A 25,450-nucleotide genomic window follows, 5' to 3' on the forward strand; every position below is an offset into this window, starting at 1 on the left:
TGGTGATGATGATGATGATGGTGATGATGATGGTGGTGGTGGTGGTGGTGGCGGCGGCTGAGGAGCAGTGCAGTGCTGAATACACCCTACGCAAGTGCGTCCTGCCTGGTGTGTCTGACTTTGGGCCTCTTGTTACATAATAACGTAGGTGAGAAAAGCCTGGCTGTTCTTGCTATCCCTCCTCCCTGCCCTCTCTTTTAACAAGTTGATGGGAATGATGACACTGCCTTGGCTGGATCGCTGTCGAGGAATTCTTATGTAGCCACATTTCTTGATCTCTTCATTAGCGTATTCTTGCCGGAAAATAAATGGTGAATAGTTACTGTAAAGGTACCTATTACCATCGCTGCTTTCAGTAACTCCGCTGTAGTCTAGAAACCCTATCAGAAACCTAGTTGAGAACAGTCAGGAGAAGTAAAGGTCATCGAGTAGCAAAAATTGATGGCACAAAGTGTGTGTGTTTTGACTACTAAAGCTTTTCCACTAAAACTTGCAAAAGTTTAAAGTCCTAGCCTAGGAGAGTTAATACCGACACGACGGATTTCACACTTCGTCTTCAGAGTCCTCGGGAGATGCTTTCTTGGCCCTGTATACCATGCTTATTTCAATATAAAAATGTGTCACGAAAACCCCTCCAAACTTTAAAAAGAAATTGTTCCAGGAAAAGATACCCTGTCTTGTTTTTAGCCTTTGATTTAGAATCCCAAATATGTCCCAGGATGTATTACAGCCTTGGAACCATGCATTTAGTTCTCAGAATTTATTTACATCAGGTACCATTATATAACAAGCTGGTTCATTTGGTTTCCGGGACATAATCAGAAAGAGAGGTGTTTATCAGTGTTGTTTAGGTGATTTTAATTGGAAGGAAGGGGGTTGGCCGTTGGCCTCCATAGGAAGTTACGTGCTGGACAGTAGGTGGTAGTTGATGGTTCTTTAGCATAGGGACGTCCAGCCGACGTGGCTCCTAGGGTCCCTGCTCGGAGGGGAGCGTCTGCATCACTCTCTCTGTCCAGGGAGAGCCTTAATAGAATTCATGCGTGTAATTTTAACTTAGATCCTTGAGAAAGAACTTGTGAATGAGAAAAAAGATTAAAAAGAGATTTATAATGATGGAATGTTTTTCCACAAGAATAATTTTTGGAGTTCCAGTGGCTAAGTCTTCAGGGTATTCTCCCCGGTATGATGTGTTGCCCAAAGGATTCGCACAGCCGTGACTCTGCGAAGGTCTGTCCTTTTTGGTTTAAACTAACACTAGCTCCTTTAATTCCCAGGCTTTTATTTGCCCCAGATTTTAACATTTTTTCTCTAATTCAGTCCTTTTGTTCCGGCTTCTCAGGCCCTGGATACGCCTGTGGTAGTAGGACTGTATATTTTTCAGAGATTCTTACCGATTTGTTTTTCCACATAGCCCATTCTCTGCTTCAGTTTTCATTCTTCTTGAAGAGATGGGGTAGTTCAAAGCCCTTGGCTTTCCAAGCAGAATCTCTGGGCTTCAAGACTTCCTACTGTTTGCCCCCTTCGTGTCATTTCCTCTGACTCTTTGCACCGTGTCCTCAGTTTACCACCTTCTGCACACGCTTGCCCGGTTCCGATTCTTTGCTTCGGCCGGGGCTGGTCTTTCTACTGGGAATTTCTTCTATCTTCCTAGAAGTTGTGTTATTATTAACACACTCATGTCTTCTTATTTTTATTTTTGTGACCCCTTAGTAGTAAGTTACCTGTGTAATGACACTAGCAGCCTGGGTCCGTGTCCTGTGGTTCTGTAAGGACCACTCACCTGCCCAGCACAGCCGTGAACTTCAAGCGGGTGTTCATTCTGACATTACAGCCTAGGATCGGGTCCCGAAATTCTTCAGTCAGGACAGTGTCCTTGCCTTTTGTCGTGCATGTTAGTACATACACAATATTTAGTTGCACCTCGCCGTTTCACTGAACCACTTTTTGCTGATAATTTCGTCCTGTTTTTTAGACTAAGAATTAGAGGAGCTTTATTCCTTGTTCACGCCGCTTTTGTGTCACTCGTAGTGGTTTGTGACTTTTTTGCATTTTATCTGTGGAATAAAAAGCCTTTCAAGTAATGCGGGGAAAAAAAACACCAACAAAAAAAAATTAAAAAATGGAATTTGTAATTTTTTAAAAGTCTGCATTTGTTACAAAGTAACTTTAAAATTCTAATCATACTTTCCAAGTACATTCCTAGTATACTCTTGGGAAGAGGCTTTTTCTGTCTCTGTGAAGGGAATGCTGGAGTTTACATATGGATCGTTCACGCATTCGTTTGTGTCTTTGCAGTGGACTGGATTATTGCGGATATTTTGGCCATCAGGCAGAATGCTCTTGGACATGTACGTTATGTGCTGAAAGATGGGTTAAAGTGGCTTCCACTGTATGGGTGTTATTTTTCTCAGGTAACTTTTCCCATACTTTTTCATATATCTCTACCTGATAAAAATTTTAGATTTAGAACGCTAACATGCACTTAAAAAAATGTATAGGTTGTTTTGTTTATTTTTTAGGTTCAATAACTTACTCCAAATGGAAGTCATTTCATTTGGCATTTTTAATGGTGGGTATCTGTATACATATCTGATCACCTAGGTGGGTACATAACATAAATACAAATGTACAAAAATCAAACAACTAGGAAAAATTAAAGGCATAGAATTTGAAGGACGATTACCTTAAGAAGCTAATAGTAAAAATTAATCATGATCAGTAACACGCTAAAAAACAGGGAGCTGTATATGCGAAGTGCTTAGCATGAGTGTCAGACACATGATGCATATTTAATAAATGAAATTTTCCAAAATGCCTTTTATTTACTTCTCAAGCCATAAATTTGGTCAAGCCACTTGTCTGCTCAAAAATGTGCTGCATTAGGTCCTAGTTGCTATGCAGGCATTCACGGTCCACCGTGACCTATCTCCCTGGAGCCCACTTTCCTTCTGTGAGCCTGAATTGGTTTCTCCCTCCCTATCCTTCTTCAGGCTGTCCCTTCAGTTCAAGGTAATAGGCTCTCCTCTGCCTCCAAGGCCCAGTTTAGATGCTATTACGAAACCTTTCCTGCGCCTGGAAGTTTCCTCCTCCCTGCTTTTATCTTAGGCTGTCTTTATTATTACACTCCTCAGGTTCTCCCATTATCATTCTTGCATATGTATTTTACTGCACCAATAATTTTTTTAAGTTCCTTAAGGAAATATACCTGTTTCTCACTTTTGTAGCTTTCATATACCTGGGAAAGAACCCAGATGTTTTTGAAATAAAATAGACTGTAATAAGCAAGTTAAACAACAGGAGAGAAATAGTATGTAAAGAATAGACATAAGGTCTCTCCCAACTCGGAGAAATTTTACTCGCGGTCTATGCATCCCGTGGCTTTTAATTCTAACGAGTTGGTGAAGAAGGAGTTTCTTCTTCGCAGTCCTCTCTGGGTGAATAATGACATGCATTGTGTAGAGCACGTGGAGTTCTTCCTGTGCACCCAGGCAAGCCAGTTTCTCTCTGGAGGGAACCACAAGCAAGCTGGAAGGCCACTCCACTTCCCCCCATCTTGAGATCACCCCCTCCTTGCTTCTTTCTGTGTGTTTCCTCTTATTTTTGCTTAAGACAAAGTCAGATTCAGCCAGCTGGTTTATTTTACAGACGTGTTCGAATTAGCACAAGCAGGTACAGATAATATGGTGACCTGATGCAAAGTTTTGATGAAGTACACTCACGAAGTTTAAATAAGGATGCCTTCATGTGCATGAAAGTGCCTGTGTCAGTCAGCCAGGGCTGCCCTGACAAAGTACCACAGACTGTCTCAAATGACAGACATTTATCGCCCCACAGTTCGACAGGCTGGGGGTTCCAGATGCATGTGTCATCAGGATCACTTTTTCCTCCGTGTCTCTTCTTTGCTTGCAGTTGGCTGCTCTGTGTCCTCCCTGTGCACGTACCTGTTGGTGTCCTAATCTCTCCCTATAAGCCACAGCCCTACTGGATTGAGGCCTACCCTTAGGACCTCATTTAACCTTCTTAAATGCCCCATCTCCATAGACCATCACTTTGGGGGTTAGGGCTTCAACATACAAGTTTTGGAGGAACACAATTTGCGTTCATAACAGTGTTACAATAAACATCTGTAGCTGGGTCGGTTTTAAAAATCCCTAAAGATCCGGGTGCCTGGGTGGCTCAGTCGACTTTGGCTCAGGTCATGATCTTGTGGTTTGTTAGTTTGAGCCCCGCGTCAGGCTCCATGCTGACAGCTCAGAGCCTGGAGCCTGCTTCAGATTCTGTGTCTCCCTCTCTCTCTGCCCCTCCCCTGCTCATGCTCTGTCTTTCTCTCTCTCTCTCTCTCTCTCTCTCTCTCTCTCTCTCTCTTTCTCTCTCTCTCTCTCTCTCTGTCTCTCAAAGATAAATGAACATTTATTAAAAAAATCCCTGAAGATCATGAGTATTGACATTTTATGGACACTTTGAGTGATTCTGCGTCATTGGAAAAATTGAAAGCTAAGAATCATGTTACTGATCGACTTTTTTATTTTAAAAATATATTTTTGAGAAAGAAAGTATTTTTGTTTTAACTGTCAACAAAACTGTATGTTCCTGTATTTTCTGGGACTGTGTAGCACACAGTTTTTATTTCAATTATGTTGAAACCTAGGGGCAATTTCAGCTAAATGTTCGGGGAGTCAAGTTACCTTTTGGATGGCTGGCCGCTGGATATTTTAATAGTAAATACCCCCGTTTTTTTCCACGTGGCAGCATGGAGGGATCTACGTAAAGCGCAGTGCCAAGTTTAACGAAACGGAGATGAGAAAGAAGCTGCGGAGGTACATGAACGCAGAGACTCCAGTAAGATTATACTCGTTTTTCTTTTCCTTTTCAAGTCCAGTGTTTAATTTAAGAACTACATTACAAGTTAAGAATTGTTTAGTCCGCGGGTCATAAACCACTGAGCTTTGTTTAGGCAATAAGAAGCCTCGGGATACAGGTGAGATCTTGGCGGGCCGAGGCGAAGAGGCGGCAGACGAGTCCGTGCTTGCGGGAGGCCGTGGGTCCCGGCTCCGAGGCGCGGCAGGAACGCGGGTGTCTGGGCCGTGAGCGGAAGCCCGGGCCGCACGCGGGACCTTGCCCTTGGGCTGCTCACTCCTCGTCGTCAGTATCGCCTGTGGTCGCAGAGGAAGCAGCTTTCCTGTGCGTGCGCGTAAACAGTGATTGCTTGTGCATAGTGAGTTATTTGAAAAGTCAAAAGGCTGTGAGGAGCTGCAAGTGAAGAATCATTCAGTGTAAGTGCAATTTGGGAAACCTTTGCTCCCTAAAAAAGGAATCTCCATATTCTCCCCGAAGAATGCTACTTGCGGCCCGGTGACACCTTGACCTGTAGTCCCCGGCGCTTGGGAGCCTAGCACGTGTCCCCCGTCAGGTCTCGTGTTCTCTCCGCCTTCCTTCCTCGGCAGGGCTCGTGGGTGGCAGGCCAGAGCTCGTATTTAAAGACGAGTTTCCACAGTCAGCTGACGGAGGCCCTGACATTCACAGTTTTTGCCCGTAGACATGTCTGGTTGTTTCGACCGTGTATCCCGGTTCGTCCTCTCTGAACTGGCATTTGTGGCTGGGGGACTGTCACTAATTTTGGAACATTACGGCTCTTAGTTCATTAAATGTTACTCCTGCCCTGTTCTTTCTTCTCCAGTTACATCTGCTTTGGGCCCTCTGTTCCACAGTCCTTGCATGCTGTGTGTTTGTTTGTTGTTTGTCTGTTTTTCTTCACACTCTTTTTCCCTGTTGTGTTCCAGCTTAGGTCATCTCTGTTGACCTGTTGTCATGTTCATGGACTGTCCCCTTGGCTTGGCCCCGTCTGCTGATGAGCCAGTGCAAGGCATTCTTCACGTCTGTTCCTGCTTCTCATTCCCAGTGTTTCCCTTTGCTGCTGTGTCACCATGTCTGGGTCCGTGCTAAAGTATCCATGTGACCATGAGGCTCGCCCACCCCATCTACTGGGCCCTTGGTCGTGTCGTTAGTAGTTACTTTAAATCCCCCTTCTGGTAATTACAGCATCTCGACTCTCCCTGAATCTGAAATTTTTGATTGCTCGGTTTCTTCCGACTGTGCATTACCTTGCCTTTGCTTTTTTATACCTTCTGCGATTTTGTGGAAAGTTGGGCCTCTTGAGTAGGACAGTCAAGATAGAAGTAGTTTTGGTACCCGAGAATGGGTACACTTTTCTTTTTTGCTAGGACTTCATGGAGGGCTGGAGTCCATCTAGTCAGTTTTCCTGGATTTGGGTTTTACTATTGCAGTAATGTTTTTCACAGACTTCAATTACTGTAGCATTCGTGACTCTGTGTTTAGGGTGGGAGGTGTTTTGCTGGAGATTTTTCCTTTGCTTTTTTGCACTACACGTAGAGTTGGTGTCCTTTCTGCGTCTGCCCCAACAGAAATCTTCCTAGTTTGGCAGGGGTGGAGGGTGAGGGGGAGAGGGTCTTAGGGGTGGAGCCTTCTCCGATCCTGCCTTGCTCCCAGCTCTGAGTCTGTGCCCAGGATGGGTTCCTGCCCCATCCTCTGTGGAGCGTTTTTCCTTTCTGTTCATTTCCCCCAGCTGCAGGGGATTTTCAGCACTTTGAGAATTTAAGAATGTCGTCCCACGGGAGAGAGAGAGGCGGGGGCTCCGTGCTGGGTGCCGGGCTGTGTGCTTCCCCAGCCCCAGCTGCTGCTTCGGGTCCCCTCAAGCCTGCCTCATCATCTTCATTCAGGGTGATGTTGCCAGGTGTTGCCCTGACCCAGGTTTTCTTTCTCTTTCTTTTCTTTTTTGGGGTGTGTGTGTGGTCTGTGGAGTAGACCTTGTGAGTTGTGGTAAATCCTCCTGTGTCTGCAGCCCCCAGGGGTTCTTCTGAAGAACTAGCTCACATTCAGCCTTTTGCAATTTGTTAGAATGTTAACCGAATCTTTTTATTGGCATCTGTTGGCATTTGCCCAAGTCAACGAGCGCACGATCTCGTCTCTCTTTCGAATTGCTTCTTCCCTTAGATCTCCAGGGGGGTTGGTCGCTGTGCAACCTCAACTCTCCGGAGGGTTCACTTTGCAGATTGTCCAGTGTTTTGTTGTTCTCCTTTTAATAGTCTTTGTCCTAAGCCTCCTCTTTTTTGTTAATGTGTTCTAAAACTTGGAATAATCTTAGATTTACAGAAGTTTTGCATAGATAGTACAGAGTTCCCATTTATTCTTGGCCCAGTTTTAATGTTAACGTTTAATATTAAAATCTTTCCTAACCATGGCACATTGTCAAAACTAAGAAACGTTGGTGTCATCCTGTTAATTGAACTATTCAGTTTCTCCAGTCTTTCCACTGGTTAGTCCTTTCTTTTGTTCCAAGATGAGTCCACTGTACCCCAGATCCGTTTAACACCTGTGCTTTAAGTTGACTGTACTTTTCATGGCGTGCTGTACTATGCAGTTACTATCAAATCTGCCATTTTTGTTTTAATCGTCAAACTTATTTCTTTAAATGTTGAAGGCATCATTTAAGAGATGTATGGAGTAAATATGTGTTTAGTGATCTCAGTATGTGAAGCCTTGTTACTTTCTCCCAGTTCCTGCTCATGGTACTTTCTTTCCCTGTGTGCTTGGTTATCTTTATTTGCTGCTGATTGTATTTGGAAAATTATTTGTGGAAGTCAGCTCAAAGCTTAGAAAGTGCCTTCCTCCAGAGAATATTTGCATTTGTTTTAGCTGGCCCCCTTAAGGCTTCTCTAGTCTGAGCCCATCCAAACTAGATTGTGAATTTGAGGTTAACTGGACCAAGATTGCAAATCCACGTGAGACTGATTTTGATGTCTGGTTTATTTTTGCCCCGAAAGTGTAGCCAATGATGTTCTCTTCACTTCTTTTCCCTCTTAATAGAAGGTCCGTGCGCTTTGATTTTTATTCCCCTCACTTTTCAGTCTGTTAAAGCAAAAGTTGTGTGGTATGCTTACTTCTGCTGTACTGTGTTTGTGTTAATTTTGGTCTTATTATCTTGTCAGCTCTTTGATAGTTTTAAAATGATGTTATATCTAGCTTTTTAAATTTTCAGTGGGAAGTCCTGTTCACATAACCTAGTTTTTTACTTTGGGAACCTGTCTGTTTTTCAAGGCAAAAGACTAGCTTTTTGATGCTCATGCAACAGTGTTGAACAATAGACTGGCAGTGCGTGAGTGGTTGTCACTTTGAGGCCACTATGGTCTAAGGTGTGGATTCTTAGAATCTGTACAATTGCGTCAGCTTTTCATATTTAAGCACCGTGAAACAGACTTTCTTTGTTATTTAATCTGTTGTTTCTGGAAGTTAATCAAGTAACTGACATGGTAGAATGTATGAAATAAGTCCACTTTCATAGGGCTAAATATCCTCATAGGAATCTTTCCCGATTAAATCAGCCTTTATCATTATTAGTATAATTTGAGAGACTGCAGAATTTTGTTTCCAAAAAATATATCTGCATTATAAATTACTAAGAAATATATCTACTCAGTAATTACAGCTGGGACAATATTTTCATATGGTACTTACCAGTTGTGGGTGCAAATGAAACATTTGTAAAAATCACTACTTCATCTCTAGAAGTCATAGAGTCAACATTTGAGCTAATACAATTTATGGCACGAATATTAGAGTCTTACACTTTATTGTTGTTTTTCAAACTTTTTTTAAAGTAGTTTTTAAAATTTATTTCTTTTGAGAGACAGCACAAGTGGGGGAGGGGCAGAGACAGAGGGAGAGAGAGAATCCCAAGCAGGCTCCACACTGTCAGCGCAGAGCCTGACACAGGGCTTGAACCCACAAACTGTGAGATCATGACCTCAGCTGAGATCAAGAGTCGGATGCTCAACTGACTGAGCCCCTGGTTTTCCAACTTTTACTCAGGTTCCTTCTTAAAATGGAGGCAGCCTCAGGGATAGGAGTGTTGGCTTCGAAATCACATTTGTTGACTCTCAGATCTGCCATTTAAACTTTGGTACTTTGCACAAGTCACTTAACTTTTCTAAGCTTGTTTTCCTTATATATCCCATCTATTCATAATTACTTAATTTGGTAGCTGGGATTAAGTAATGTGTTTGAAAACGATGCTTATCGTATTAGTTTACTATTGCAGCTATAACAAATGACCACAAGCTCACTGGCTTAAGTCACACAAATTTTGGCTGTGGCAGCAGGAGCAAAACTACACAAGTAGGACCACACCACACCAGACTAAGAAGTTTCTGTGCAACAAAGGAAGTAATTCACAAAAGGAAAAAACCTACAGAATGGGAGAAAATACTTGCAAACTGCGTATCTGTTGTTAATTTCCAAAGTTAACCTGTAATTCACTAGCATAAAAGCCAATAACCCAATGAAAAAAATGGGTGAAGAACTTGAATAGACGTTCATCCAAAGAAGGCCTACAAATGGCCGACAGGTGTATGAAAAGGTGTTCCACCTCACTCATTGTCAGGGCAATGCCAGTCCCAGCACACGGACGTTTAACACCTAACACCTGTTAGCATGACTGTCCGCTAATGTCAGAAGATCAGGGTTGGAAGGGATTTAGAAAAAAGAGAACCGTTAGATGTTTCTGGTGGGGCTATATATTAGAACAGCCGTTATGAAAAACGGAATGGGGTTTCCTGAGAAGTTTAAAAATAGAAATATCATATGTAGCAATCAACTTCTGGGTGTATATCCAGAGGAAACAGTATTTCCTGCTCTCTTGTTCACTGCAGCATTATTCACAGTAGCCAAGGTATGGAAACAACCTAAATGTGTATCAACAAATGAGTGAATAAATAGTATATAGTATGTATACACAACGGAACATCTTTCAGTGTTAAAAAGAAGGAAGTCCTGTCACTTACGACAGCACAGATGAACCGTGAGGGCATTACACTAAGCGAAATAAACTGGACACAGAGCGACAAATACTGCATGGTCTCACTATAGGTGGGATTTTAAAAAGTTGAATTCATAGAACGGTGGCTTGGGGGTTGGGGTTCGGGGGAGTGGGGAATATGTTAGTCAAAGGGTACAAACTTTCGGTTTTAAGAGGAGTAAGTTCTGGACACGTAAGGTACAGCGTGGTGACCATAGTTAGTAATGCCGTATTGTATACTTGAAATTGGTTAACAGAGCAGATTTTAAGCACACACAAAAAATGTGGTAACTATGCCACATGGTGGATATCTTAATTACTTTGTGGTGATCATTTCACAGTGTCTATGTGCATTAAAACATCACATTGTGCACCTTAAATGTATACAATTTTTATTGTCAGTCATACCCCAGAAAAGCTAGAAAAAGTGACAACATTATCTTCACCATTCCAGAGATGAGCAGTGCAAACTGGGTCTCACTGGACAGAATCACAGTGTCTTTGGGGATGAGGTCCTCTGGAGACTCTAAGGGAGAATCCATATTCTTGCCTTTTTTGGATTCTAGAGTTTGCCCTCATTCCTTACCTCATGACTTCTTCTGTCTTCAGAGCCAACGGTGGCCGGGCTGGTCTTTTTTTGCCAGCATTCTGGTTCTGACTCTTTGGTCTCCTTCTTTCCTGTTTAAGAATGTTCATTGTTAACACGGGGCACACCGGGACATTCTAGGCTAATCTCATTGTTGTGCAGTCCACAGTCAGCAGCTCTAAGACCCCTGCCACGTTCCATAATGTCCGCAGATTCTGAGGGTGAGGATGTGGACGTTTTGGGGAGGGGACATTATTCTGCCCGCCACATGCATGTATGCATTTACATGACTTTGTAGTTTTTTTTCTAATCATACATGTAGCACTTTCATGCTTAAATTATAAGCTCTTTGAGAGATTGTTACTTTGTATCCTGCTGCTTTTTTGCATTTTTTTTCTCTGTAAATGTAATGAGTTGAATGTGTCTGGTCGTTATTTTAGAAAAACCTTTTTTAAAAGTTGTGGTTTGCCAGACTGCATTAATTTTGGGGGAGGAAAGCAGAGATGAACCATCTTGTTTATATTCTGCACATCTCAATCCGAAATGGCTTTTCATTTAAAGAGAGAGAAGTAACTAAAAGATGTCTAGCTAATCAAAGTTTGTTAAGTTCTGAGATACTATTTCCATATAAATATGTCTGCTTTGAAAATACTTAGTGAACTAGATAGAATTTTAAAAACCAGAGGGGAAGGAAACAATATAAAGAGCCTGCCACGTGGTGCTTAATATTCTCACGTGTAGGGGCGCCTGGCTCAGTCGGTTGAGTGTCTGACTTCGGCTCAGGTCATGATCTCGTGGTCCATGAGTTCGAGCCCCGTGTCAGGCTCTGTGCTGACAGCTCGGAGCCTGCAGCCTGCTTCGGATTCTGCGCCTCCCTCTCTCCCTGGCCCAACCCACTCGCATTCTGTCTCTGTCTCTCTCATAAATAAATAAACATTAAAAAAATTTTTTTTTAAATTCTCACGTGTTTCCTTTTATCTCTCAGCTATCCTGAGTCTTCATTTGGGAATGAAACTGAAACTCAATTAAAAGTAAATTAACTTATCCAATGCATGGAGGAAAGGCTATTTTTAATAGAAAGTCATCAGTTCCATAACTGGTTGAATATGAGTATATTTTAAACTCTTAAGAAGCTCTTTTCTTTTTGAATGGAATTTTAATATGGAATTGCTCACTGTTTTCCATTAGACGCTGAAGCATCTGTGCTTAGAATGGTTCATCGCATCTTGAATATAGATCTTCTGTGCAAAGTCAGTCCCTGTTAAAGGAAACAGAATCTCTGGTTCCTTCCAAATGAAACTTTAGCAGAATAAAAGATTTCTGTGCACACTAGCAGTAATCTACATGATTTGGTTTGTTTGGAACTGTCAGTTCTCTGTCATTCCTGGGGCTTCCCTGTCCTTGAGCGGGAATGTTCCTTAACTGAGAAGTGGGTCCAGAAATGTCACACTGCTTTGTGGTAGTTTTTTCATGCCCTGATGCTCCATGTTTAGTCCTTCCTGTCCTCTGTTGCCACCTTCTCCGTTTCCGTGGGAACTAAAGAAGACAGCTGCCTTTTTTCTTAGCAGTGTGAACGCAGTGCTAAGGAGGTCATCAGATGCGAACCGCGGAAGGAGGAAGGAAGTTTGACTTGGCGGTCTTGACTCTACGTCTGCTGTGTGCCACAGTCTGCTGGTGCTGGAGAGAGCCAGACCTGCCTTGGTCGCACAGCCTCTAGGGGCAGTTGTTCTCGAGAATGAGGCGCTGAGCTGCATCTGGGGTCGCGCTCCCAGCTGCTCCTGTCATGTGCCTTTCTTCAAACCACATACGTCCTCTCCCTGCCTTCTCACGTTTCTAAAGCAGATGTGTTTTACTTTTAACAACAGCAAATCGCACTGTTATTTTGTGCCAAGCACTGTGTTAACGTAGATTACACAAGTTATCACCTTTTGTCATTACAGTATGTAAACTGTCATTTCATCTTGTAGACAGGGAAGCTTAAGGCACAGAGGGGATGAGGAGGTCATCCCAGGGATCGGGGCCTGCGAGTGGAGTCTGGGATGTGAAACTGAGCATCCAGACTGTTGTGTTGTGTGTGCTTTGGTTACAGTCTTTGTAGATATGATTTCCTATAGAAGGTCGCCCGCTTTGTGGAGTAACGGGCGGGTTTGGGCATTAAAATGTAACTGCTAAGAATTTGCATCTGTGGCTTGCCCTTTCATATCCTAACAGAGTCTTCAAAAAAGTTTTAAGATTTTTGCCTAAGTGCAGTTTATTGATTTTTCTCTCCTAAAATTTTTGCCTTTTCTGCCCTATTTTAGAAGGTTTATAGTTTCAGCATGCATTTAGGTCTCTGGCCCGTTTCGAGTGTATATCTGGTGTAAGGCCAAGGCTCCTGTGTCTAAATACGGATATCCGTCACCACTTATTGACAAGGTTATTCTTTTCCCCATTGTTTGAAATAAATTGATTTCATATATACAGGTCTGTTTGTGAACCATTTATTCTGTTGGCACTGATCTATATGTGTATCCCCATGCCCGTACTACACTATCTTGATTACCCTTGCATTACAGTAAGTTTTGAAATCTGGTGTAGTTAAGTCTTCTAAATTTGTTCTTTTTCAAAGGTGCTTGGCTGTTTTCGGTCCTTTGCATTTCCATATAAATTCTGAAATCAATTGTCAATTTCTGCGTAAAAGCTTGCTGGTTTTTTACTCCAATTGCATTGAATCTGTAGATCCATCTGGGAAGAAGTGATATCACAACGATATTAAATGTTTGGATCCAAAAGCACAGTATTTAGGTCTTCTTTAATGTCTCTCAGCAGTGTTTCATGGTTTTAGAGCATACAAATTTACACACATTTTGCAAAAGTTAACCACATTTGCCAAAATAAATTCTTAGTTTCCTGTTTTTTCACACTACTGTAGATGGCATTTTTAAAAATTTTATTACATGCTGATAGCGTGTAAACATACGGTTGATTTTTGTATATTGATATTTTCTTCTGTAGCCTTGCTTAACTTATTTATTATCTAGTAACATCTAAAAATAGTAACGTTTCTTAGGATTTCCTACATGGAGAGTCATGTCATTGGTGTATAAGTACAGTTTTATTTCTTTCTTTTAATCTGGATGCCTTTTGTTTTTTTTGTTTTTTTTGTTTTTGTTTTTGTCTTGCCTGGAGTGCCCTGGCCAGAACCGCTAGTCTAGCTTTGACCAGAACTGGTGAGAGTGGGCGTTCTTGCCTCGTTCTGCGTCTGTGGCAAAAGCACTCATCCTTTCCCCATTCCTGAGGTCTTAGACCCACCATGCATTCAGTCACCCTCTTGTTACTCTCCTTCATAACATCTTGCTCCTTTTCTACACGGTCATATAAGTGTAATTACATTTTTATTTTCTTTCGTTTAAGTTTATTTCCAGTGAGACAGAGACAGTGCAAGTTGGGGAGGGGCAGAGAGAAAGAGAAACGCAAGCAGGCTCCGCACTGCCAGCACAGAGCCTGATGTGGGGCTCAAACTCACGAACTGAGATCATGACCTGAGCCGAAACCAAGCGTCAGACGCTTAACCAACTGAGCCACCCAGGCACTCCTGTGTAATTATTTTTTTAAAACTTATTTGTTCAATGTACTTTTTTCTCACTTGTCTCCAAAACCATATCTATTTCATTACCCTCCATAGTACCTGGCACATAATAATAGGTGTATAAGAAATATTTCTTGAATGAATTGTTCATTCTTGCCTTCTTGCTGACCATCAGTTCTCTTTTTAATTAAACATGTAAAGAGACAGAAAATAATAACCACTTGAATTATTAATCATTCAAATCATGAATCATTTTTATTTAAAAAAATTTTTTTTAACATTTATTTATTATTGAGAGACAGAGAGAGACAGAGCATGAGCGTGGGAGGGGCAGAGAGAGGGGGAGACACAGAATCTGAAGCAGGCTCCAGGCTCTGAGCCCCAACACGGGGCTCGAACTCACAAACCGCAAGATTATGACCTGAGCGGAAGTCGGATGCTTTACCAACTGAGCCACCCAGGTGCCCTGAATCATTTTATTTTTGAATGCTTGAACTGAAAGCTAAAATCCATCAGTAATTGCTTTCATGGTGTTGAATACAAACTTCACTTATTTAAAATGTATTCTCCTGATAGTGAATTTGTGGTTTTTGGAACTAATTTTAATTTTTTTCCTGTTTTTCCTTCTACTTACTGGAATATAATAAGGAATTCTTAACTTTTTTTCTTAATTTTACCCATTTTTCTACATTTTCTTGGTAGCTCTGGTTAATCTTTATTATCCAATATTAAGGTACATAGAAATCTATTAATTTCTATGTTTGGCAAAAATAGTGGGCTCCAAAGACAATGTATGTAGATAAATAAAAAGTTAATCTATTTTCAGGGAAGCTGAAAATGCAGAATTGTAGAGCCACCATTAATTCAAGTTTTTCACCTAGAAGATTGAAAGAGAGTAATCATAAGCTTGTCTAATGAAAAAATTTGAACTGTCACAAAGGTTCATTAGGTAGGAGTTTTACAATCAGAAATCATTCAGATAAGGGAATGCTTCTGTACTAGACATCTAGACAGACAGCATTACCCACGATCTGATGAGGGTGGATTAAATGAACAGAATGTTCTTTCCTTCTCTCCCACTATCCTTTTGTTTCCTGTATTCTGTTTGTACTGGAAAAGATTTGATATGAATGCCTTACTTTTGTCTTTTGGCTGTCACTTAACCATGTTGGTGTAGTTTTGGTAACTCAGTTCTCAAGTTAGGAGTTTCTCCCAATATTGTATTGTATGTTAACTAATTAGATTTTTTTTTTTTACTTTTGAAAAGAAAGAAAAAAATCAAGTTAGGAGTTTCTCATTGTATATTTTTATGGTTTCTGTCTGTATTTTTCCAAGCAGATAGAAGTGAAAGCTCAGATGAATTGATTACTTAGTAAACATTCACCTTCCTTTTTTACTTATACATGCATTATTTCAGTTTATGAAACTGCTAATAAATTGAATTATTTAAAATGCAGTAAGGGAGCTCCGTAAAATAAGAACACTGTGGGAATCTTTTACAATATGAATAGTTAAGTATATTTTATACTGTGGAAATTTAGATATTGCCTCAAATGAGATGTGCTTTTCTTATCCATACTTAGGGACACTGATGTGTGACATTTGCAACTTTTAAAAAAGTCGTTTTTCAGAATCTTAGGGCAAAAAAGCTCTTTATGAGTCAGCATTTCATGGGCAAATTTTTAATTAAGGAATATTAGTGTGTAATTAGAAACATTGTTAGATTCTTAATGATTGACCTACCAGTGTATGTAGGACTGCATTTTAAATATAATCCGTTTTAAGACTTAAATGCATTTTTTTTTTTTTTTTTTTGCATTTCGGTTGCTCTGCTAGAAATGAATCATGTGTAAAATGAATATACAGTTTTCCCACCATAGAATCTACTCCCTTCACATTGGCATTAAGTTAACAAGAACCACAAAAAAAGCTCACACGAAACAAACCATATTTCTTTCTGCTTCACAGATGTATCTTGTGATTTTTCCAGAAGGAACAAGGTATAATCCAGAACTAACAAAAGTTATTTCAGCTAGTCAAACATTTGCTGCTAAAGAAGGTAAGTAAAACTTTGACAGTATTTGAAAAAATAATTTTTAAATACCTTTGCAGTTTTTCTTCCTGGAGAAGATATTTATTTATGTTCTACAACAATGGAAATGAATTCACTGATTCATTTCTTTGGTGAGTGCATATATTAATTACCTCTTAGGAGATGAAGTTTCTCAATTAATTCATATGCGTGTTATTATATATGTCTGAAAGATTAAATTCAAGTGCTTGCTAAATACGTATTTCAGTGCCATGGGTTTATTTAAAATCTGCCTAGGTACCTGACTGTGCAGATGGAGGCTTTTTCTTCGTTGTGGCTTCTGTGTGGTGGAAAGGATTTGTGTTCTGTGGGCTCACAGACCTGGGTTGGAATCCAGACTCTGACGTGTGCTAGCTATGTGGCTGCAAGTTGCCTCGTGTTACAGACCTTGTTTTCTCGTCTCTTAAGAAACACGTACCTCATAGGCATACCTAACTGGGTGTGAGAATGAAGCTAGAAGATATGTGAGGTTCCTGTTGGAGCATGTTACACAAAGTACTTGGAAATTATTAATGTCCCCCAAGACAGGAATGTTTCCAGTGTCCTTATTTTAGAATGTCAGACAACTAATACACCTATAAGCTGTTCACTGTAACCAAACTGGGATGTCAACAGAAAACAGTGGCCATGCCGTGTTTTCAAAGTTGTCCTTGAAGATTGAGTTAGTATACGATCTCCGTACATGGATCACCAGACACTCACTGAGCAGATGTCTTGTTGATGGCGTTCTGCCAGGGTCTGTGCAGTGCTGTCTGGAAGGATTGGCTGCAGCAGTGGTAGTGTTTTCTCTGCCTGCTCTCCCCAGCGTGGTAGCTCCTGCCCACATGAGGTGGTGTATCGGGGAAATGAAGTTTTAATTTTGTTAAATTTTTTTTTAATATGAAATTTACTGTCAAATTGGTTTCCATACAACACCCAGTGCTCATTCCAACTAACTTTGTTAATTTTAATTAATTCATTGTGATATGAAACAGAATTCTTGATACTTGTCCTTATTGAAATTCCTTCCCTAGACTTCTGTAGGGCTTGTCTCCATTTCCTTCTCCCCGTCGGGTGATTCCTGCTCAGTCTCCTTTCCAGCCTTCTCTTCTGCTTCACTCTCTCCCGTTTCATATGTTGTGTCTGTTGTTGGCTGGTCTCCCATTCATTGCATTTTCGTGTTTCCCTGTGGGCTTCATCCACATCCCTAGCGTTGGCCTCCATTGATTTGGTTGCTGATGACTCACAAAAACCTTTCTCCCATCCATATCTCTGACTTTAGACCTAGAGGTTTGGTTGCCCAGTAGACAACCTCCCTCAACCAGCCCAAAGGCCAGTGATGCTCAGCATCACTCGTCAGGGAAACACAAACCAAAACCACAAGGAAACATCACCTCACAACTGTCAGAATGGCTAAAATCAACAACACAGGAAACAGCAGGATGTCTTTGGTGAGGGTGTGGAGAAGGAGGAACCCTCGTGCACTGCTGGTGGGAATGCAGGTTGGTGCAGCCGCTCTGGAGAACAGTGTGGAGGTTCCTCAAAAAGTTAAAAATAGAACTAGAACTACCCTGTGGTCCAGCCATTGCACTGCTAGGTATTTACCCAAAGGATACAAAAATACTGACTCAGAGGGACACATGCACCCCAATGTTCATAGCAGCACTATCAACAACAGCCAAAGTATGGAAAGAGCCCACATGTCCATTGACTGATGATTGGATAAAGATGTGGTATATGTGTGCATATAAATACATAAATAAATACACACTCAGCCATCAAAAAGAATGAAAGCTTGCCTTTTTCAACGATATGGGTAGAGCCAGAGAGTATAATGCTAAGCAAAATCAGTCAGTCAGAGAAAGACCTGCATCATGTGGTTTCACTTATATGTGGAATTTAAGAAACAAAACAAACGAACATGGTGGGGGAAAAAGAGAGACAAACCAAGAAACAGACTCTTAGCTATAGAGAACAAATTGATGGTACAGAGGGAGGTGGGCAGGGGGGGTGGGTGAAAGAGATGATGGAGATAATGGAGTACGCTTGTCATAATGAGCACCAGGTGAGGTGTGGAAATGTAGAATCACTATAATATACACCTGAAACTAATACAACACTGCGTGTTAACCTACTGAAATTAAAATAAAAGCCTAAAAATAACCTATCTCAAGGGAGAACTAAAAGTTAAAAATCAAAAAAATAATAAAAGCATATCTTACAACAGAAGTCATAGGTACATGGCTTTTTTAAAAAAGGGTTTTATGTCCAAAAGTGTTAGAGAATGTTGCATTTTCTATCCTTCCCTTGGGGAGGTACAGTTCACATTTATGTATTAGTCTCAGAAAAGTGCTGTTGTAAAGATGTCTGATTTTGTGTATTGAGCTGGGTTTTTTTTAATGTTTGTTTATTTTTGAGAAAGAGAGCGTGAGCGAGCATGAGTGGTGGAGGGGCAGAGAGAGGAAGACCCAGAATCCAAAGCAGGCTGAGAGGTCAGCACAGAGCCTGATGCGGGGCTCGAACCCACGAACCACCAGATCATGACCTGAGCTGAAGTCGGACAAACAACCGACTGAACCACCCAGGTGTCCCTATTGAGCTGCTCTCTAATTTTCATATTTTAGAAAGGAAACAGTGATCTAAAAAATACTAAAATTTGGAACTTTTGTGGGGTAAATGTTTAGAGTTGCAGAAAATTCTGTCTCTAAGATTATTCCTTCTCTAAAGATTCTAGATGGCTGAGTTCTGACTTCAACAAAATGTATATTTTACTCTGAAACTTAAAATAGCTTATAGATGAGTCAGTTGTGGGATTCTTTTTATGTGTGGGGTGGGGAGGGGGGATTCTTGATAAACTTGAATATAGACCTTACACTATATAAATTTTCAAATACTCTTATGTGTCGTCTCGTGTAGCCATGTTAATTGTGTTCCAGAGTTATAGTTTTGGATTAGATAAGGTGAAAGGGAAATAATAGACATGTGGGGAATTTTTTTTCTTGCTGCTTTTCACGTGTAGTGTAAAATTTGACACATTTCGTTGTTACTGTGTGATCGATTTCATCTTGAAACACTTGTGTTTTTTATGAGTTGAACAGAGTTGGCCTTGAGAGAAGTTTCCTGGAGTGCATTAGATGCTCAGAGTCTGCTGATTTTGTTTTTAAAACAGTACAGTATTCTACCTTTAAATATTAACAAATCTTTATTAAATTTTGAATATGTAAAACGTTCCACTAAGGTGGTGGAACTAACTCTGATGTTTTCCAGGAGGTTATAATTAAATAGCAGAAATGAAACAGAGTTGTATTCATCATCTGTTGACGTGTAACAAATTATCCCAAGCCCTCGCCGTGGCCTCAAACAGTAAACATGTGTTATCTCCCAGTTGATGTGGGCCAGGAGTCCCGGTGTGGTTTAGCTGGCGGCTTCTTGCTCCGGGACTGTCACTGGCTGCAGTCATTTCAGGACCCCCCCCCCAGGGAGGATCTGGTAAACGCCCTCTCACATGGCTGTCGACAGGCCTCAGGTCCTCCCTGGCCGTTTCTTGCCACTTGGGTCTCTCCCCTGAGCTCTTCAGGACATGACCACTCACTCCCCTCGATCGCCAGAGCAGAGAGGGGTGGGGAGGGACCGTGGAGGACTTAGTGGAACGGTGAGAGAGCACAGAGTAGGGTGAGCAAGACAGAAGTCACGGTCTTCCTGTAACCTAATTCTGGAAGTGACGTCTCGTCTTTTCGCCATATTTTATGTGTTAGAAGCACATCACTAGGTCCAGCCACGCTCAAGGGCAGAGTACATGGGAGTGTGAACACATGGGGGTAGTGGGGGACCAGTTAGAGGCTGCCTACCTCAGCGATGTTGAAATCCGATTTCTACGCAGTTACGTCAAGCTAGAATAAGGTAGGGATAAGCAAGTATGCTTTAGGTTAGATTACCTGCAGATGTGGGCTCAGCAGGGCTGTGTGGAGGGGGAAACACTCGGGGGGGGGGGGGGCGGGCTGGGAAGAATCTCAGCAGGTGGAGGTGAGGAAGGGCTGCGTTTCCGTGGGAAGGAATGGGTGAGAGGCGGGGAAGGGGAACCGTGAGAGCCGTCCTGTCCTCTCGAAGGAGCAGCGGGTACGGGGGGAGGGCAGACGAGCGAGAAGCTGGAGTGTTCTTGCTTACGTGGGAGGTCCTGCCCCGGACTCTGCAGAAGTCCAACTGATGGAGCGGGGATCCACTTTCCGAAGACCCCGGCGTGCCGTTTTCCAGCAGTTTTGCCTCTTGGAATGTGTGATGCCCTGCTTCATTCATTTTAAATGTGTTAACACAGACGTTTTATTATATCTTGTCGCTGGGCAGATCGCCACTTGTTGAGGTATGATGAGTTTGCATGACAGAATGGGTATAATCCGGGATTACTGTGTTTGTGTGAAAAGTGACGTAGAATTCTTGTGTGTTTTGGTATTCGAGGAGTTCTGACTTCTTTTGTAAAATTTACCTGAGAGTGTGTGTGTGTTCCGATTTGAATATTGCCATACTGCTTTCAGTTGGGCAAAACAAATGTTTATGTGGAAATAGTTTATTTGCTGTGTAATAATTATTCAGCGTTGTGATCTCAGTCTGGGTTTTCGGGCCTGTGCTAATCCCCTTGGCCGCCGTGATGAGACAGCACGCTGGGGGCTTAAACAGACGCTGATTTTCTCACAGCCCTGAAGCCAGAGAGTTCAAGATCAAGGTGCCCACGGGGTTGGTTTTGGTGAGACTTCCCTTCCTACCTCGTAGCTTGGTCTCCCTTCTGGCCGTGCCTTCACGTGGCCTGCTTTCCGTGTGCTCGCACACAGAGGTCTCTTTCTATGAGGAGACCGGTCCTGTCGGATCAGGGCCCCACGCTTAGGACCTCATTTCACCTTAATTACCTCCTTAAGGCCCCGTGTCCAGCTGCAGTCACGTTGGGGGCGGGGAGTGGCTGAGACACACACAGGGTCTTCACTTATCTTCCTCTCTGGAATTATATTTAATACTAATGTTTCTTAACTTAGTATTTTTAAAACAAGTTAAGATGAATATTTACCTTATGTCTTACAATCTTACGGAGATGACTGTTTAATACAGCTCCCAGAAGTTACTTATCTCTTAAAAATCCACACTAATTTCGTAATGCCAGATCAAGTGTTTTTAAGTAATTCTCAAAATGGCATAATAATGACATACACTCTTTTTGATCTGATAACACCGCCACTCACCTATAATCGATCAATTATTGGTCTGTCATTTTTCCCTGAGTTGTAGATCTCTCTCAAAGTTACCAAAAGGGGGGAAATGAATAATTTGTCCTGTAGATAATAATTTTTCATTGCTGACTGTTCTTTCTTTAAATTCTTCAACTGGGAAAACTCGGTATCTATTAGAACTATATTTTCTTGTGACTGTAAAGGTAATTATTTCCCACCGTATACAAAAGAAATTGATTTGTGAACTGTATATCTAAAGGAAAGAGAGGAGGAAACCACTTCCTGTTTTCTTTCCTCTTAGGTCACAACTAATTGAGATTACTTAAAAATAAAAATGAGAGGCGCCTGGGTGGCTCGGTAGGTTGAGCATCTAGCTCTTGATTTTTGGCTTAGGTCGTGATCGCACAGTTTGCGGGTTCAAGCCCCACTCCACGCTATGTGCTGATAGCACAGAGCCTGCTTGGGATTCTGTCTTTCCCTCTCTCTCTGCCTTTCCCTGTTCGTGCTCTCAGTAAATAAATTCCTTAATTTTTAAAAAATGAAACAACTTGTTTATCTGTTAAGCTAATTTTTCTTCAAGAAAGATGAATCTTAGCACTTGTCAGTGTATAATATTTAAAACATTATTATTATTCTGAAAGTAACTTCCTTTGAACATGACAAAAAATAAATAGAAAAACCAAAGCCAACCTTTTTAATTTGGATTTTTAAACGTGTTTAAATAATTATACCTTATTTTCCTCTCCAGTTTTCTGTCAGCAGTTACATTGACTGGCCTAAAAAGTATGGGTGATGGGTATGGTTTGTCTGTCTTAACTCTAAATATTTGAAGGTTCTGGTTATTGCTATTTCCTAGAAGTGTTTTCCTTCGAAAATGTGTTTGCCACACACTCTGTCCATTCGATATCAGGGGTGTTCCTGAAGATGATGTCTGTGTTACCGTGTCATGAATTCTTAATGTTTACTTCACAGTTTGTCATGACAATGCTTTCTAAATTTCTCACTGAAAACTGAATGTTAGTTATTTCTTTAAAGCAGACATTCATATTTTTAAATAAATTAGTCAAGATTTTGTTTTTAGTTACAGTCTCTCCAAGACAAAAATTGAGATCTGGAGAGTTCTGAAATATAGGTAGAGTCTCCAAGCAGCTACTAAACGTCAAGTAAGCGAGGTGTATATTGAGGGCTGCTCAATTTTGTAACAGTAAGTTAGGGAAAAGAGAATTTTATTTTCAGAATGGCTGACATGGAACTTGTCATTTAAAAAATCAGTGGTGAAACATTTAGTAAGAAAAGCTTCAACATGTCAATAAGACAGTATTATGTAATTGTATTATAAATATAAGTGAAATGGTATGATAGGTAAAAACGATCATCCTATATGTTAGTAAGATGTTTTGCTAAGTGATTAGATGAATGTAAGTCCAACAAACTGGTCACGGAGTGACCTCTTCCTCTGACCTCCCCAGCCAGCTCATTTCCGCGGCAGGTTTCAGCTCTTATCGCTGTGTTGTGTGGTCGGCTCTCCATTCGTTCATCTCTGTGGTGATTTGTGGGTGCAGAATGCTGCCTGCTCCCAGAAGGGCCACAAAATGAATGTCAGGGGCCTCGATTACTATTGAATGAAGGATCATAGATGGCTCAGGAGATAAAAAACAGAAAAGAAGCACATTGGAAAACCACACTCAAGAAGACCACACTGGGACTTTCATTCCCAGTGTAGAATTATTTATTCTTAGATGCTAGGCATTTTTGAAAAAGAGTAGGGATGAGTAAAGGGAGTGAGAAAGCTTTCAAATTTCTAGTGATCCTCAAAATGAATCAGCAAGTTTCCCTTTGCATATCAACTTCCCCATCAACAGATTTCACTTTGTGTAACAGCTTCTCCTTCCAGGTCTGAATTGCAACTGTATTTCATTCTTAGCCTTTGGCCCTACTCTCCTTCCCTGTTTCTATAGCATGGTTCCAACTGGCGCCTGGGTCAGGGCACAGCCTTAGGGGTGACAGCAGCAGGGAGCGTTGCCGGTAACCCCGCGTGTTCTGAGGGGGGACCAAGTCACCACCATAACGCTTCTCTCAGGTGTGACTTGGGACATCGCGAACGTTCCAGTGGCTTGGAGAGTTCGGTTTTCCCTCTTTGAGGCCATTTCCATACCACTGACTTACAATTTTTTACCAAAACAAATATTACCCCTTATTCCTCCAGCCTTTCCACTGCTTCAGCGGCCCGTTGATCTGCTCAAGCCGCAGTCTCAGTTCTGAGTCAGTGGTGCAGGAAGCGGTGCAGCCCTGAAGGTTGCCTGTCACGCAGCTTGTCCGTACCACTCAGACCCCCTCCATCAGCTGTTCCAGGATAGAGTTCTGCCTTCTGCGCGATTCTCACGCACCCCAAAGTTTGAGAACTGCTCGTTTCAATGAGATTAGTCATGTGCTCCGCAGGTTAGTGGAGTCAGACTTGTGTTTTCCAGAACATGCAGATCTGATATTTATTGGTGAGCCTTCATTTTGTACTTAGGTTTCATTCAGAGACAGGGAAGTTTGGTAGCAGTTACCCACCCAGTGTAGGGGACTTGGAGGCGGGCAGGGAGGCTCCACGTAAACATCCAGGCTCTGGTGGAATAACTTACACCCCTCTCACTTACGTGAAGTCTTTCATTTCAACTAAGTTTCCTTAGAGTCATTTTAGATATTTTGCTTTTCATTGGTTACTGAGGGATTTGGAAGCTGATGTATCTTAATCTTCTTCCTGAACCTATTAACATGAGCCCCATGGTGGCTTTCTTTTACTATAGCAGCTAGCAAATTATATATTTAGACTTAATTGTCCTCGTAACAGAAGAGAGGAATTTAGCAACACATCTGTAATGGCAAACCAAATACCTCAAATCTTCATATTATTGAGCAAGTAAAAAGATCCTTGTAGTTTTAAAACTCTTTAGAATTTATGGAATTTGGCTTTTACTATGTGAATAACACTGGCTATTATGTAGGCTTAATTGTCCTTTTAAAATATAAAAACAAAAGGTTTTTTCTCCTTTGTAGACTTAATTAAAATTATTGTTATATCTGTGATGCCATATTAACAAATTTAGGTGGCAAATGGCAAGCTAATGATAATTGTAATAGATGGCTTATTAATAAACTTCATACAAAAATCTCTTGCTGGTTAAGAAAAAGACATGAAGTAGAAAACTGGGAAAAGCACATGAATGGGAAATTCAAGAGGTATGGCTGACCCACGCACACGAACCTGGCAAACATTAAAAAAGGAAGTTAGTGTCCCGTGTTGGCCCAGCTTTTGTGGAACAGGCGCACTTCTTCATGCGGGAGCCAAGATGGCACGTTTGCTCCCCGTGGCTGCAGCCCGTTAAGAGACGTGGTGTCTTAAGACAGTGCAGATGTGTTCTTTCACACTTCAGGAGGCGGGAGGTCTGACACGGGTCTCACGGGGCTGAAGTCGTGTGTGGGGAGGGCTGTGCTACTTTTGGAGGTGGGGAGAACCCGTTCTCTTGCCCAGGATCCCGTGCTTCGTTGAATGCTCTGCTTTCACGGTCTTAAGATTGCTTGCACTGGGCTGTGCACTTGATGTCCACGACGGTTCTGCTTTGACCTCTTCCTCGCTCTTTCTTCCCCTGAGCCTGGCTTTTGGCTTAATTCTGACCTCTTTTTCCCTGGCCCCCAGGCTTTCCAGGCCTGGAGTGGTCCTGGTCTGCCCCCTGCCCCGCGGCCCCACCCTGCGGTTGACGCTCAACGCGCGCGTGCGTGCGTGCGTGTGTGTGTGCGTGTGCGTGTGTGTGTGTGTTGCGGCCTCCCCCATTCTCAGCGGTTCTCAGCCACGGGGAACCTGCTTTGTCTGCTCCCTTCTTTCTGGCTGGGGAAGTGAAAGTGTGTGTCGATCGCCAGTCGGTACCGTCTGGTCTCAGAGCCCGCTAGTGTTGTTTGGCGCTTCTCTCTTTCCTCGTGGACCATGGCTTCTAGTTTTTGGACTTCTTCTCCTTGCATCTCAGAGTGCCTTTGCCTGAATTGGAGAAGTTTTCTCTGACTTCTGCATCAGGCAGTCACGCCTTCCCTTCTTCACTGCAAACTTCGTATGTGATTGCTCCAGTAATTTCCTTTTGCGTACCTCACCGCCACGCTCCTG

At 41.9% G+C, this 25,450-nt stretch overlaps 1 protein-coding gene and 1 long non-coding RNA gene across 4 annotated transcripts in view; one reads left to right on the forward strand and one right to left on the reverse strand.

Moving 5' to 3' along the window:
* The window catches only part of AGPAT5 (1-acylglycerol-3-phosphate O-acyltransferase 5), a 59,499-nt gene that overhangs the window by 18,809 nt on the left and 15,240 nt on the right, over nt 1-25,450 (forward strand). For all 3 annotated transcript variants that reach the window (XR_005794875.1, XM_040489813.1, XM_040489814.1), the window contains exons 3-5: nt 2,296-2,411; nt 4,750-4,839; nt 15,994-16,084. Coding sequence is in view for 2 of the 3 variants with exons in the window: in XM_040489813.1 (XP_040345747.1) it covers nt 2,296-2,411; nt 4,750-4,839; nt 15,994-16,084 (297 nt within the window). In the remaining variant the exon portion in view is untranslated. The remainder of the gene's footprint in view (nt 1-2,295; nt 2,412-4,749; nt 4,840-15,993; nt 16,085-25,450) is intronic.
* Nucleotides 16,457-24,271, reverse strand: LOC121039615 (uncharacterized). The gene is made up of 3 exons (XR_005794884.1): nt 24,167-24,271; nt 22,758-22,765; nt 16,457-16,467 (listed from the first exon to the last, which is right to left on the reverse strand). It is a non-coding gene; the product is annotated as an uncharacterized LOC121039615 (long non-coding RNA).

This window comes from Herpailurus yagouaroundi, unplaced genomic scaffold (genome assembly GCF_014898765.1).
Source record: "Herpailurus yagouaroundi ecotype Mexico unplaced genomic scaffold, PumYag 181, whole genome shotgun sequence".
NCBI lineage: Eukaryota > Metazoa > Chordata > Mammalia > Carnivora > Felidae > Herpailurus > Herpailurus yagouaroundi.